The 16,222-nt window shown below is 50.2% G+C and overlaps 1 protein-coding gene across 1 annotated transcript; it reads right to left on the bottom strand.

The window, feature by feature from the left end:
- Window positions 1-4,909: 4,909 nt before the first annotated feature.
- On the bottom strand, window positions 4,910-14,866 carry MINDY4B (MINDY family member 4B; the record flags this gene model as incomplete). Its single annotated transcript, XM_082319014.1, has 12 exons — window positions 4,910-4,941; window positions 6,674-6,854; window positions 6,964-7,116; window positions 7,441-7,513; window positions 8,368-8,438; window positions 8,979-9,044; window positions 9,491-9,656; window positions 10,323-10,414; window positions 12,001-12,120; window positions 13,756-13,905; window positions 14,498-14,522; window positions 14,760-14,866. The coding sequence occupies 12 exons, from the start codon at window positions 14,864-14,866 to the stop codon at window positions 4,910-4,912; spliced, it is 1,236 nt and encodes a 411-aa protein (XP_082175140.1).
- Between the last annotated feature and the right edge of the window lie 1,356 nt (window positions 14,867-16,222).

Raw genomic sequence — 16,222 nt, 5'->3', positions numbered from 1 at the left:
CTAAGAATTATATGGCTGTACAATATATGGACTAAAAAAGGCTACTGAGTTGTTAAGATTTTGAGAAATTTCCCTCTGTCGTTTTTATCTATAGGTTGTATCAAATCAAAACAAAGAACTTGGGTTGTAAAAGCTGTTGAGAAACTTTGCCATAGGCATATGAGTGTGTCTTTTGAGATTAGAGAATCAAAGTTAATAGGCCCTGAGATTCTAGTCTCCATCCTGGAGTGCCGAGCCCTTTTCCCCCCGATCCCATGCCCTGGCATGAAAACAAGGCCAGAATAGTCCTGTGGTCTTGGAGAAGACCTCTTACTTGGTTTATGGTTTATTATATATTCTGTGGTATAGGGAAGAAGAAAAATAAGAGCCTTTTCACAAATAAATTGAAACGGTGTGGATGTTTATACAAATAAAATGTGTTTTTTCTGTGCTTTTAATGATACAGGGTAATTTAAAAATATGTTATTTAACCTCTCTCTATATATAAAAATTATTTTTTTAAATGTCAGAATGTGGCTATCCCACTTTTTTTTTTAGCAGCCCCAAAGACTCCTCTTAAATAAATAATGTACAAAATAGTTTTTAGGAGGTTGGTGTCTGGTTTAAAGATACTCTGAATAGAGTCCATTTCTTCTGCTTGGGATAAATGGGAAAGCACGAGTCAGACTCTGAGCTGGTCGAATAAGTGCCAGAAAGGTACAAGGCTGCCGCTGGCTTCCCCGGTTATTGATCCTCCGCTAGCAAAGACACCGGTCTCTGGAGATAACCATAGCCTGGCTCCCTGCAACGCTGTAGGTTACCGTGTCTATGCCATAGGAATAGTTATTTGCAGTAAAAAGACGATTTGTAAAGCAGTGGTAAATAGAGAAATGAGCTCTGCTTGTCTCCTCTGCAGCTTCAGAGCCCATCGGCGACCAGGTCCGTGCAGGAGAGGGACCTCGCGGGTGACGGACGTTTTCCACCACTTTCTGAAGCTACGTGGCCGGGAAGGGGAGGGCGGTGGGAGGGTGGCTGGGAGCGGAGCGGCAGCGCCCAGCTGAGACTTACAGATGCTGGCACATCCACGCGGGGAAGAGCTGACACCTACCCTTCCTGCCAGGAAAGTTAATGGAGAGTTTATCTCCGGAGGTAAGGTGTGGCCTCAAAAGCCTTTTCACGCAGCTGATCCTGTTTCTTCCTTCTTGTGCGACTCCCTTGGAGGTTAAAACCTGCAGCTTATCCGCGAGCTGCCAGAGGCTCCGATCCTTGTTTCCTCTTTGAGATCGACTCATGCAAGGTGCCAAAACATGGCGTGAGTTTCATTTGTGCGTGTCTGGATTCGTTGCTCGCATTCCTTGCCAGGTAGTCCCTGATGCCCCCAAATATTGGCATGACAGAGCATGACAGCACCCCTGAGTATCTGTGGGATGTTTGTGGGGTTTTGCAAGGTTTGTTTGTCTTCTGCAAAGAAATTTCCAGACTAGAAGTGAAAATCTGTAGCTGTTGTCCCTTGTCATGAGGACACAGCTTTTTGAGGTGCCAGAGCTGTGGGGGTTTTTCAGAAAAGTTTGACTAATAGTGAGATTGTGTCATTACTGCTTCTTATTTTTAAAACACCCATAAGCATGATGTTACCTCACAGAAATGAGCAAGGGCTTGTTTCTCATTGAGGGAAATTAGCAGCTCAGGTTTAGCCCTGCACTGCAAGAAGGTTATAAAAAGACATGAGGATGTGGGGGCAGAAGGATGAAAGCCCGAGGGAGGCAGCGAGGGCGTGTGTTCCTGCAGTCTGGTGCAGCATGGTTTCTCTTCCTTTTTCTGTCTTTAGCAATCAGATGGGCATTTGCTGCACCCGGTTTTGTGAGCGGGACGGGGAGCCGCGGGGTGTGGGTGAGCAGGGGCCGCGGTGGGAGACAGGGGGGTCTGGGGGCAATGGCGTGGCCGAAGGGACAGGGGATCCTGCTCCTGACGTCCCATTCCCCTGCCTGTGCCGGTGGCCGGAGTCGCTGGTGCAGTCACGGCAGGGTGATGGGCTGGCGCAGACCTGGCAGCCCTGGGTCCCTTCTCTGCAGCACGAGCGAGAGCTGGTGCAGGCAGGGCCAAACGCGCTGACCATCTCCACGGCTTGTCAGGAGCAAGAGGAAGGGCTGGCGCTGCTGCCTTGCCATGGAAAACATCTCTGGAAGGCCTGTCTTTGCATCCTTTTATCTCCGTAGTAACCTCTTTAGCTATTGTACAGCATATATAGCCTCGCAATATACCTCGTTGTCCTGGGTGACTGAGCTTTGTTAGCATTTACCGCAGAGTTTCATTCATTCATTATTAACTCACTATTTGCATAAGTGCATGCTGGTATTCCCCGGTTAAAATAAGTGCTGTCTTGCAGCGTCCTGTTGCAGGGCCCCTGCCTTAGCGTGGGCTCTTCTCCACCCTCTTGTCCCCGGCTCCGATTTGCAGCCCCCATGGGCAGCCCTGGGTGCTGCTGGGTGGGCAGCGCAGCCTCCCCAGTCTGGCAGGAGGCTCTGGTGGGGTGGGGGCACAGGGTGCCCTCCTGCCTGCAGGCAGGCTGCCTGTCACCTGCCAGCACCCTCTGGCTCTGGCTTGTGCTGGCAGCTCCGCGGCCGGCACTGGGGGCTGCCGACTCGCCGATGCCCCCCAGGTTTTGGGGTCTTCCAGCCCTGCCCCAGGCCCTTCTGCGCGGTGCCCGTGCCTGGGCGGCGGTGGCACGCCTGTCGGTGTCACCGGGGCTGCGGGCACCTGGGGACTGCAGCGCTTCAGCTGACCCACAGCCCTGCAGCGGGGATGCCATGCACTCGGGGGAGCTCTGAATTGAGCAGAAATTGAAGAAGGGGGGCGATGACAAGTGCAGACCCCACGTTAGCTTGCTAACCAGTGGGCTCCTCGCCCCGGCCGGGCTGAATCTCAGGCTGGTTGTGACCACTTTTTTTTTTTTTTTTTTTAAATTCAAATCATCTAAACCAAACTCCGGCATCACTTGCAGAAAGGTTTATTGTTCTCAGTACAGTTTTTATTAGCAACACACATTTTGGTATGACTAATAAGTCTTTTTTGGGTGATGTCTATAAAAAAGGAAGTGGAAAGTGGTTAACGTGAGCAAGGAGTGATGTGCCCTGCCTGTGCTCGCCAAGCTGCCGCAGAGTGCCAGGACTTGGCCACGCTCAGAGTCAGTAAAATCGCTGAATTCACAGCAAGGAGCACCTCATGAGACTTTGTTTTGCCCCGGTCCCCATGTACGAGCTGTGCTTCCCCGCTGGTGTGTGGGATGCAGGATAGATCCGTGAGCGAACCTGGACGGGGTCCACGCTTGAGCTGTCGCTAAAGCGGGAGAGAGACCTGGTTGCAGAAGTCACAGCTGCAGAGAGCTGGGAGGAAACCTTACTCGTTGCAAACAGCTAAATTAGTTGCACACACTGGATGAAATAAATTAGATGCACACGGTATTGTCAATGCTCAATATTGATTTCACTTCCACTGCACTCTTAAGAGACGCCTTGATTTCTTTAGCATCTCTGCCTGGCATGGGAGGAAAGCAAATTGCTACCTTCTTTCCTTTGTCTGCCAGCTGGCGTGGGAAGCAGAAGAACCTGCATCCTACCACCTGGAAAATGTATGCAGTGAGGCAGTGTCGCTAGCGGCTGTTCCTCACCGGCGCAGGTGGGTGTAATGCCTTGCCGAACAGGGCGTCCGCTCAAGGCACCAAAGGCTGTTTTATTGGTGAAAGCGCTTTTTCTCCTCCAGACCGCAGTGTTTGTAGAGTCGGCAGTGAGTGGGAGATGCTGGGACTCCTCAGAAGAAGGGGTCTGTCCCATTCCAGCTGACGGTCGCGCCTGCCCACTTGGTCCTGATTGCCATGTCCACGGACGGACGCCTCTTCCCTGGGCTGCTTGGGTCTTCACTTTGGTCCTCTTCCCAGTGATGCGAATGAGTGTCTGAAAAGGAAACGCAGTTAAAAAAAAAAGTCTAAAATACCCAACCCCCTCAAAAAAGTTTTAGAAAAGGTTAAAAGCAGAACCAGCTGGGTTGCTGCAGGTGTGCTGCCCGCCCTGCCCCAGGAGGGAGGTCGGGGCAGCGCTGTCTCGGTGTCCCCGGGGGTGGTGGGGGCTGTCCCCCATGCTGCGCGGGCCCCCGCCTTTGGAAATTCAGGTGCTATAAATACAGCTCTTGACTCCTTGCAGGGTACGTTTGCATATTGGTTTTTTGAACAGATGCGCACATCCTTATCTGCAGCCACGCTGCGTATCATGACTGTAAATCTTGATTCACCCTTCTTTCCTGCAAATTTAGCCTTTAGTGTGGTGTTTTCAAGTTTCTTTCTTTACTTTAAATGCCATAGTGAAAGGAGAGCAAGCAAAAGGGGCTGGGCATTCAGAAAGTGAAGGTAAATGGTGCACGGTGGCATGAAACAAGAAACTTGCATCCTAAGCACGCAGCCTGGTTTGCAACCCAGTTGATGCTACAAGGAGCAGTTCACTCCTCCTGGTGTGGATTTAAAACTTGAGGGGGAACACGAGGGCCACGCTGGCACCTGGCTGCTAGGCAGGAGTACATAAACTTAAGTCTAAGTCAGATGCTGAAAACAGGCTGTTAACCCATCCTGCATGCCAGCATCGCTGCATTAGAAATAGGTTTATTCAAAATTTTGAATTAATCATGAAATGATTCTGCTTCCTGTTGTATTTAAAATTTGCACTTACAGGAACGTTCTCTCCTGGGATTTGTCCCATGGGAGGGGTGGGTGTCTGTGGGTTTCCCTTCTCCTACTAGTTGTTTGAGGACACTTAGTGAGGCATTCATATCGGACTGATGGGGGCTTAATAGCAACGGAAGATGAAACACAGTTTTAAACAGTATGTCCGTCTTGAGTATTTAACACAGAAGCAACAGCTGCATCTTGTTTCCTGAAAAACTGTCAATTCTCCAATAAAAACTCTTTGGCCACATCTGGGAGTAGGGGAAAAAAATGGCAAAGTCCTGAGTTCCCCCCACGGTAGGACGAGACCGCGGGCTCTGTGCCCGGGGAGGTGGGCCCGGTGGCCGTCCCCACTGTGTGCCCCATGGGTGGGATGGACTCTGTGCCACTGGCAGCTCACCCGGCGCCTGCCCACCGGAGCCCCGCTCAGCCCCCCGGCACTGGAGGACAGCGCGGTGCTGAGCATCCACCATGCCAGGAACCAGCTGTGTGATGGGAGGGTGTCAGCAAACCGGAGTTTATGCAGGGACTCGGGAGTTATTACTTCTATAGAAAATACTCCTATAGCTCTTCCCAGCAATGGTCCACCTTCGTGAGAACATTACCCCTTCCCAAATGGTCGCGGTCCTTTCAAAGCCAGGTTTTATTCGTGTCTTTTTACACTGTTGTTTGGAGTAGGCTCCTCACATTCCATGAAAGGTTAATATTATTGTGGTGGTGCATTTTTACGCCCCGCCCTCTCCTGGACCGCTTTAGGATCTCAGTAATTCCTGTCAAGACCTGGCCTTTGTGCAATGAGTTTGGAGGTTCGGCCTCCCCTGACCGTACCAGGAACTCTTGCATGGCTAAGGTGGGAGCAGCACCGACCGTACCAGGAATAATCAGCCAGCCCCTGACAGCCTTGGGACTACAATTTTATCTGGATTGTAACTCGGGCGGATTGGTACCGGTGGATCTGTACCAGCGTCACTGGAATTTTTGAGAACTCCAGTAATTACCAACCTGGGTTGTGGCCAGGATGGAAATTTACTGGTGCCTAAAGTCAATCATCTCGCGACCCTATAAACAGCAGTACCAAGTGAGACCCTCGGAGCTCTCCTGGACCGCAGCGGGCTGCGCCCAGTATCTCCCTCCAAGTGGGATGCTTCTCAGAGTTTGCGAACTCTTAAGTTTGCAAAATTCAGAGGCCCAGCGACAGGACCTGGGCTGAACTCTGGGGGTCCCCTCACTCCTTGAGGCTCGACCTTCGCCTGGTGAGACAATCGTTTGAAGTGAGTATTTCACTTAGCTCGAGGGGAATTTTTAACAGGTACCTTTATATGCACCTTGTGTGTGTGCGTGTGTGAATCGATTCACATATTGTAGTGAATCCTATATAACCACTTTGTAAATGCTAAATTAACCAATTGCTGCTAAATTCCTGTGATTCTCTCTTTAACAGTAAATAAACCTTAAACTGCTGCTAGACATACATAATCCTTAGACATAAACCATTGATAAAGTCTAAGGCGAAGTCTGGATCCAGCCACACCGAGGCTGCTCTCCGAGAAGGAGCGTAGAAAGCAAGGGGGCCCATTCTGAACCTTGTGACTCAACCGGAGGCCTCCTTTACCCCCTTGTATTTTCAATCTCTGTATAAATCATTCTAATTCGCTTCTACCTCCATTTTTTTTCTTTATATATATATTCCATTCATTTAATAAGTAATAGAGCGAACCTTGCCATTGAACTTTGTTAAATCACACTTTTATAAATGTCTATTAAAATCACTTTTTTGCAAATATCTTTGACGGTAATTCCTTAAGCGACCTAACCACTCATCCGTGACAATTATATACAGTGTATGTATGTGTATATTAAGTACAGAACATTGAATTGTGCGTGTAAGTAGACACACCCAGCTATACACACATACAGTTCTATGCATGGTCTGTGTGTGACATCCATACCTCATACCCTCCCCCGGTACGCTCGGGTGCATACCTATCGTTAGATGGGCTGTTTTTGTCTGCTCCTGCTGCCCGTTGTAGAAGTACAGGTGGAAGACTCTCTCTGTTTTCCAGTCGGAGAGGAGTCGGCTGTCGGTGCCAAAGAGAACGCCGTGCCTCCCGGTGACGCTGCACAGCCAGACCGGCAGCCGGGGCGTCCGCAGCCTGGGGCACACCTGGGAGAGGGGGGTGAAGCATCGCATTAAATGCGGTCTTTGTCCCCGAAGCCTTGGTGTCTGGCGTGAGGACGTCAGGTATGGGCTGCGGGGCCGTGCCAGCTCTCACCTGCCGCTCCGCCTGCGCCCTGCCCCAGCGCAGGTAGCCCACCGGGCCCCGCTGCCGCCATGCTTCGGTGCCCCCGCCATCAGACCCTGGCTCCTGGCCACCGTCGAGCTCGTGCGGGCTCGCTCGGCCCGTCAGGAGGAGGCTGAGCATGGCCTGCGGGGAAACAGCCCGTGGTCACGCCACGAGGCAGCGCAGCAAAAGCTCTTTGCAAAATGGTAGCTGGCATCCCTCTCCTGGCTCTGTCATGCCTCTTGTGAGCAGAGGAATGCCAGACTACCTGTGGCTTTATTATTATTGTTATTATTATCGTCGTCATCATCCATTTTTTAAATGGATGGTCATGATTAAAATTTCCAAAATATTTTTCTATGGCCTTATGCTTTTTTTTCCTTTGGATTAACAAGAGAGAATTTTTTCCTAAATCAAATGTGGGAACAATAAAAAAAGAAAACTTGAGAAATGAGGCTAATATGTTACCTGTGTACAGGTGATGTTTCCAAAACTGAATTTTAACAGAGGAGTTGCTGTGCAGTCTAAATCTTCTTGGACCCTGTACGACCAAGCACAAAGTGTTAGGGTAGCGTCCGGATCAGTGCCTGTGGTGATCGCTGTGCATCGCTGTCTGATTAATGGGAGCCAGGAAGAAATTCCATAGACTCATTTATTTCTCCGTGTTGTCGGCACAGCAGTGGTATCCTGACACAGCAGTTTTATGGTCAGCTGGAGCTCTTGCACTTCAGATCTGTCCCTATTAAAATTCAAATTTAGGGTCAGATTCAACCCCCTGCAGACGGAGCCGGGATCTCCCTCGGAGTAATTACTGCTGAAAGGCCTCGATTACACCGGGCGTAGCCTGAGTACAACTGTTCAAAGCAGCAGTGCAATTTTGTGCTAAATAGCTATCATAGTGTCACATTAGTATGAATCATGTTTCATAGTGGTATAAATATGCCTCTGTACCTTTCTAAAGCACCTTTACCCAAATCTAATTACATCGGGCTTAGAAAGACCCTACCAGTTCCCTCCGCCAGCATAGTCACGCTGGCAGAATTCTTCTGTGTTTAAATAAACTTCTTGTGATTTTCCCGTTTAAGTTTAATTGACTGTGACAGTGACTACTGCTGTCGGTGGGATAACTCCTGGTTTTATACAGCGCGTTATTTTTGCTGTGTACGCAAAGGGCTTCACCCTTCGCCGCCGCTCCCTCCTGCCTGCTCCTGGCTGCGCAGGCAGATACTCAGGGCGTACAACTGCCGTAAAACACAGCCCGCGGGTCTGCATCTGCCTCTTGGACAGCCGCTTCTCCACATTCGACTATGAACGGACATTTAAGTAAAACAAGGAACAGACCATTTCAGAAGATGTAACTAAACTAGAGGAAAATGTTTAAAAAAGGAAATATACCTTTCCAGTGTCCTAGAGAAAAGCAAACTGTATAAAAATAGGATCACTCCATGACTTCCTTCGCCTTTGAACTGGAAAAAGAAATAAGTAATCACAGGGGATGAATTATGGCAGATATATGACGTTTAATTAAAACAATTCCTCTGCTTTAAGACAACCTTGGGTGAGTATGTTGAGCCAAATGAGTACGGTGTTATTCCGGGAAGATTTTGTAACTAATTTTCTTGAATACGATCAGGTAAAAAAAAAGAATAAACTTGCAATTATTGGCTAAAGTGGTTTTGTATACTTTTTTCCCCGATTTTTTGCTAAAGTTGCAAGGAGCCATATTTTGTATTTGAATAATGTACGAAATGCTGCCCCTGTTTACCCAGTGTTTGTGGACTGAGAGTGCTGAAATTGGTGGGTAAAGTCCTGAGGATTTTAGTGGGAGCAGGATCATTTCCCATAGGAAAGGTTAGAAATGATCCATGAACTAACTGTACGTTAACAGGCTGAATGTCGTGCTGAAGGCGATACTATTGATCTCCATAAGGTCCACTTTTGAATGGGAGATAAGATGTAAGCAAGCAACAAAATATCTCAGAATAAAGCAAATATCCCATACTTACACAGTTTATATGGTCAACGAGGAACTCCTGAGCTGCTGCTTTCTCAGAGAACTCGAACAGCTGGATCTGTCAGGCACGAGCACAGGGGAAGATGTTGTAAAGGAGACATTAATTATATCAAAAAGCCGAGCTTTTTAATCCAGTATTTCCTTTAGACAAATGAAAGAATAATGCAAGAGTCTACGCTGCTCCTTCCTAAACTGAGGAGTTCAGCTCTGTACAAAGAGTTAGAGGAACAGCTTTACGTTAACTGGTTTCTGCTTTTTGCGGGAGAAGAAAGATCAGCCTTTAATGAAAGGGAACGGCAGCCTCTGGACTCACGTAAAGCCTCTGTGAGAGGCAGAAGTGTCTTACAGGTTCCAGCTGGGACATGGGTCTAAAGTGCTCACAAGTTGTGGTGCACTGTAAGTTATGGAACCGGTTTATGAGATATTATATTTCTTCTTTCAGAATTTCAGGCCAAACATGTCTTTGAAGAAAATCCTTTTTGCAGAAGGTGTTTTTGTACTCACTCTTTCCGTGAAGTTGTCCGCTTTGTACTCTCCGCTTGGCATAACATGGACGGCTGCGGTGACGAGGCAGATAACGGCTCTCCCACCTCCTCCTGCTGCCCACAGGGTGTCTGCCAGGGCCGCAGCCAGCGCCTCCCCTTGCTCCAGCCGGCTTATCCTGCACAGCCTGCAGTGCCAGAGACAGGGGCGTTGGGGGCCGGGGGGTCTGTGTTGAGGGTCCGTCCTCGGGGATGCTGAGAGCCCCCCAACCCTGAGGCTGAACCTGAGTGTGAAACGGGTCCCTTCCCAGCTGAGGGCTGGATCGGACCCCAGAGGTCCTGCCCGGCTTGAGTTACCCAGTGGCTGGGAGGACGGTGCAACCGTAACAAGTGGGAATGCAAAGACGCAAGGGGATTTGTGCAGAAGGCAGCTGCACATTGAGCTGTGCCCATCTTCATTGAAATTTCCACTTTTTTGCTTGGTGCCGTTGCTGCTGCTGGTGTGGACGTGCTTCCCGTGCGCTGGGAGCGATGTGTCCGTGGTGGGAGCTTTCATCCCGGCTGGGGCTGCCGCGTGGGTGTCTCCAGGCACTGCCACAGGCTGTGGCCACGGTGCCAGGGAGTGGGACAAGGAAGCAAGCGCCACCGTTACAAAAACAAAGGTTTTGGTGGGAAAAAGCCTTGCTGGGGAGTCAGACAAGGCTTTTCTCCTAGGTGCAAATCCCCACTGGTAGCTGCAAACCTGAACTTGGGTCTAGTTCGGTTAAACCTAGGGGCTGGCGCTAGTCTGTCTTAGTCCAAATAACGCAATGAAGTAGTTTCTGTATGTCCCGTGGGAAGGCTGAACTTCTTACCTTTCCAGGTGAGTATATTCTGTGTTTCTTTCGAAGAGCAGGTATTTAATGATGTGCGCTTGTACAGCCATCAGAATGGCTTTTGTTCCCCCCTAGGAACAGAAAGACAAGACTTTCCAGTGCTAAGGAGCCTGAACTAGAACGTGCGATGTCGATCTCCTGGCAATCACAGCAATCCCCGGCCAGTGTGAGCCATCCCACTGTCAGCATCAGGGGGGTAATTTTTCTTTTATCCCTGAGAATTCAGGAGCGCTGCTGACAACTCCTGAGATAAATGGAAAAGTAAATTGAAAAAGATCTTATCTATGTGCCTAAAAACAAGAAGCCTCTATGCAAGAAAAGACTCTGGGGTGGCCCTGGCTGTGCGCTCGTGGGGAGGAGGGTCCCGGATGGGGATCCCTCCCTTGCAGCGCTGCAGCCGCAGGGAAGAGCTCAGAGCTCCAGGTACCACGTGTGCCTAGAAGCACCATGGCTTATTTTTTGTCTCCTCCAGCCTCGCAGCAAAGGGACCGGGGTCTTGAGGCAGCATGGGGCTCACGTGGGGCCATGCACGAGGGTGACCATGCCCAGCTCCCAGCCGTGCTGCCTGCACATGTCAGGGCTGTCGTCCTCTCTGCAGTCACAGAGCCTCTGAACTCAGGGAGTTTCACCTGCATTTGTAAAAAGCATTTTAGTCTCCTGGTGGGTTAAAGGGGTTTGCAATTTTAAGTGTGTATATCTTGGTCTTCTGCTTTTTGGGGGGCAGTATTATGATGGTAAATAAGAAAGAAGAAAACGTCCCTCTTTCAGTAAATGAAAATGTAGGTAAATTCACCTATTTGATTTCCAGGTGGGGCAGTAAGAAGAAGGTAACTCAAATTCACAAAAAAGAAATGGGCAAGTACCACTTATTTGTGCCCACCTACAGCAACCTGCTGCTTCTCTCTTGAGTCTTCACTTTGGAAGCTTTTAATACCATGGTATTTCAAGTTTGTGTCTGCAGCATGCTGCTGGATCAGGACAGTTCATCCCACTTCCAGACACGCTTCAGCATCTCCACCGTGAGGGCAGCTGGAGCTTTGCTTAGGACAGCTGTGGAGCGTGGCTGTGGCTGGAAGCCCCCACAACCTGCCCTGGGGAGAAAGCTCAGCTGGGCAGGCGTGCAGAGCACAGGGTGCAGGCATGCAGAGTGCAGGGTGCAGACGTGCAGAGCACAGGGTGCAGGTGTGCAGAGCGCAGGGTGCAGGCATGCAGAGCGCAGGGTGCAGGTGTGGGGTGCGTGATTGCAGAGTGTAGAAAGCAGGCATGGAGTGCAGGCATGCAGAGCATAGGGTGCAGGCATGCATAGCACAGGGTGCAGGTGTGCAGAGTGCAGGGTGCAGATGTGCAGAGCACAGGGTGCAGACATGGGGTGCAGGCATGCAGAGCGTAGGGTGCAGGCGTGCAGAGCATGGGGTGCAGGCATGGGGTGCAGGCGTGCAGAGCACAGGGTGCAGGCGGGGGGTGCAGATGTGCAGAACATAGGGTGCAGGCGTACAGAGCGTGGGGAGCAGCCGTGGGGTGCAGGCGTGCAGAGCGCAGGGTGCTGCCGTGGGGTGCAGGCATGTGCACTGCCAAGGCACCCAGCGCTGGCTGCCAGCTCCCGCAAGTGGCTGAGACGCTGGGGAGATGATGCCAGTCACTGCGCTGAAACATTTACCTGTTCTGCCTCCAAAGCATAGGCCAGGTCAGAGTACGGCTCGCGAAACCTGAAGTACGCCTTTGCCCATTCACAGCTGAAGACGTGGAGCACGTTTCCAAACAACAGCTTTCGCAGCCCCTGTGGAGGAGGAGAAAGATGGGCTGGGTTCAGCTCCCTTCGCATCGCAGCATTGTGAAGGATCTTTAGTGTTAGACGGGCCTCGGGATACAGGTTCAGCGTGTGTGCTCACAGCCGGAGCAGTGTAAAATCGTCTACTGAGAATCAGGCTCCATAATTTCGAAGGAAAGGTGATGTTTGCAGTTAATGCAGTGACTTACTTCACTCAGCAGTCAACCACTCCTGTGAAGTACAGTTGCAGTGTGTAAATAGTTTCCATTTGGATACACTACACCTTTCGGGGGAAGACCTGGGCAAGGTGCTCACCATCATCAGTGGCAGTTCTGGGGACAGAATTAAACAAACATCTACATTTGCCCGTGCGAACCCTCTCCAAAGAGCTTGTGCAGCAGTTGCCGGGGCGGTGGGGTGCTGGTGGGAAGCAGAGGAGGGTTCATCTGTGGCCCCCGCCTCGGAGGGCAGGCACAGCTGTGTCCAGGACCCATCCAGGCACACACAGCCACCTTTTGGGTTGGCAGCTGAATTAAAAGAGAAAGTTCAAGAAAACATGTGGCTTCCACCTAAAATAGATACGCTTGCAATCTCTAAATATATTGGTGAGTTTCATTTGTGGTAACTTTTAACACAAGCACGTTGCCACGAGGGCAGGCGGGCGCTGTTCACCGGGGGGCAGCGGGGGGTGACGGCCCCGGCTGCCCCCCTCCCTCTGCCCCGTTGGGTGCTGTGAGGGACCTGCCTGGGTGCGGGTGGCCGGGGGGGTGAACCTGCCTCCTGGCCTCACCCCGCACCACCCCCAGTCTGTGGACGCTGCCTGGGCCCACCTGGAACATTTTTCCTAATTAATTTTAATTTTGGTGAATGATGTATTTGCTGAGCAAAGCAAAACGAACATACATCATGGCTCTTCCCATTAAAAATTGCTTGCTACTGATCTGGGTGATTTGTGCAAGTGGGTCATGAACTGGAGAAGATGGATTCACGTGAAGCTGACAGTAAGTGCAGTTATGTATCTGAATCTCTTCAGGACTGGACCTTTTCCAGATGTGTGTTCAGTAACGCAGCCTTGGCCAGGCTTTCACCCCTGGTATTAAGCCCTTGAGCTTCTCCTTAAGTTTGTGCTCAGGTGACAGGGGACTGGTTTGGTGTGGGAGGTCACGGGCGGTAAGGCCAGCACTGGAGACCGTCCTGCCATCACCTGCAGAACCCCCCTGAGCTTCTGGTGATGGCTCTTCGTACGGGCAGGGGCAGCAGGCCCTGTCATTAGCGATCCCAAAACCAGGTATCTGGGTGAGAGCAGAAGTATCTTACTGATCTCCTGAACTTCTGCCTCCTGTTCTGAGGCTGTTCGCTAGGAAAGCACTGAAGAGCAGGGAAGCATTACACTTTTTGTCATTTGACCTATTATCTAATGAGAATTATAGTATATCAGTTTTAAGGTTGTATTGCAACCATGTTCTTTAAAAGTCTCGTAAATAAATCATTATGATTATATACCTCTGTTACAGCTAACAGCAGGCTGCAGCCTGCAGCCCAGCAATACGCCGAGCCTCCCGTAACACCAGGTAAGGTTCCCGAGTCTCTTTCTTCTAATGAGATTAAATTACAGCTCATGCTTAATTCAGCGGGCCTGCTCACCATTGCCATTTCCAAGGAGATGGGCCGGCCGCCCGTGTCTGGAGAGAGCAGGAGGGGCTTGGGGACGGCGGATGGGGGGTGAGGCGGCGGCGGTGGCCCCGCGGGCTCTCCAGCTCCAGGTGGTCCATCGCCAGCGCTGCCCTGGCCTCGCTGGACAGAGAGAGGAGCAGATGGTACATCGTCCCGCCACTGCACGCAGCCAAAGTTAACTCCCCCCAGTATTCCCAGTGGGGTGGGCACGGCGATGAGCTTACAGAGGGGCAGGGGAGGCAGGATACCTGCTGTCGGGGAGCACTGGCGTGTTTGACTTCCAGCTTTTTTCAAACATTACAAATACGTCCCTACAAGCTAATGATTGGAGTATAAAGTAACATCGTGTTTGTCTGAATTACAGGGAATAAACTTCAATGCTTTTCAACCTAAAGACACACAAGATTTTCCAAATACTTATATTTTAGAGATCTTAATTTGTTATCCTTTTTTCCTGTGTTCTAGAACTGACCATGAAAACTGTTACTTTTAGACAGAAGGGTTAATTTATGTTGGACTACTCTGCCACTTTGATTTGATTCCTTTAAAATATCTGAAGAAAATGTGTGTTTCTTACAGGAGGAGCATAAGAAATAAATCTCCATAAAGACCGTCTGCTGTGCTGCATCTATAGATGCATAATTTGCTCAAAATGATAGCCTGGAAAAACACTAGAAAAATACAAAATGTTACCTTTTAGAGAAACAGTTACCTGATGAGTTTTGCTGATTTCCAAACTGAAAAGGGAAAATAAAACACAAATTAAAAACAGAGGCATTGCTAACATGAAGGAACAGCCAGAAAAGAACTTCAAAAGAGAAGAAAAGTAAAAGCTATAGTAGTTGCATTACTGAGTACATGAAGACCTTTTTCCATGGTCACATAAGTATTGTTATAAATCATAACTTAAAAAATGATATTAAAAAAGCACCTGGAATTAAAAATGTGATAATGAAGCAGAATAAAAATCTTACCCATGGAAACTAAAGATTTCTCTCCATTTGTTTAGATCTGAAATCTTGCTGGCGATCTCCTCTAGCTGTGTCTGTGGCACGGTGTGCTCAGTCTCCCGGTCACCCATCTCCGGGTGATGCTGAGGGATGCGGGCACCGGGACTGCTCGAGGAGCGGCTCCCTCCAGACCTGAGCCTCTGCGAGGCACTCGAATCCCCTCTGCCTGTCACCCCCCGGGGCTCCCTGTCAGCTCCCACCGGCACACTGTGATTAAACTTCCATGAGAGCCCATCGTAGCCTGTGTTTTTCTGTTCACTGTATAAGCAGCATGAATGTTTAATGCCAGCCACAGAGCTATATAAAGCTGACTGCAGCTATGTGCCTGCTCTGTAAGGGCTGGCTCCAGGCAAGGTCCGGTGCAGGAGCAGGGGATTTTTTCCAGCTGCAGGGCTGCAGCTCCCTCCCCGTGAGCTGACAACAAGCGGGGCCGGGTCTGGGTTGCAAGGGCTGGGTGGGAAGTGCATAGCTCAAGGAAAAAAAATCCAGACTTAGCAGATGTCTGTAAAGTTGAGCAAGTTCACTGGGGACACAAGCTGGGAAAAGGCGAGATCCCTGCAGAGTGATGTTCCCGTGACTTCTGGCACTTGCTGTAGCACGGCTGGCATTCAGGGGCACGGGTCAGGGACCGCATAGCTGAGCGGGGGGAAACCCGCTGGTTTCGTGCTGCTGGGGTCATGGAAATCTCACGGTTTGTTTTCTCCTCTTTCGGTCTGTGAGAACGCGCATACTGGGGGTATCTGTCTGAGTTTCGGTGGAAAAAAATGTGAGGTTGAACTGATGTTAATGAGCTGAGCCTGGCTTCCCATGGCGCACTGGGGAGATGCTCTGGGTTTCCCCAGGTGTGTCTGAGCTGGGTCTGTCTGGGGCAGCCGTACGGTCCGGCTCTGACGGCTCTGCATTCCTGCAGGGTTGTTTGGAACAGCTTGGCTCAAGTCTTGGTTTATGAAAACTGAAATTATCTGGGCCAGCCTGCATGCAAGACATCAAATGCCCTGTCTTTTCTTCCAGCTGAAGGAGCTGTGGCTTTACTGGGTGAAAAAAGCTGCTCTCTTATTTGGTGCTACACAGGCTCCAGTCTTTCAGCTTCCTAAAAACTGATGTAAAATCCCTTGTCCCCTTTGTCTGTACTGGAGTAGCTCTTCCTTATAGAAAGGGTAGACTATCCACCATGTTTCCAACAGATTGAATCTAAGCCATGCACTTCTGCTTGGGAGGAAGGCTGGGGAAGAGGTGGGTGGGAGCACCATGCTGAGGGTGCTGGGGTGAGCACCACCTTGCGCTCGTGGGGCAAGAGCTCTCGCACAGAAACTCCTCGGTGCGCAGGGGAGGCTTTGCGGCAGCACCTACCAACCATCGTGGCTGCCAGAGTGCTTGTAAATGGGGCTTATCAGAGACAGAGCCAACCTTCTCTTCTCCCTTGCGTG

Source organism: Platalea leucorodia (assembly GCF_965183815.1).
Source record: "Platalea leucorodia genome assembly, chromosome: 8".
In the NCBI taxonomy this organism is placed as follows: Eukaryota; Metazoa; Chordata; class Aves; order Pelecaniformes; family Threskiornithidae; genus Platalea; species Platalea leucorodia.
This window is presented reverse-complemented; position numbering and strand designations above follow the sequence as displayed.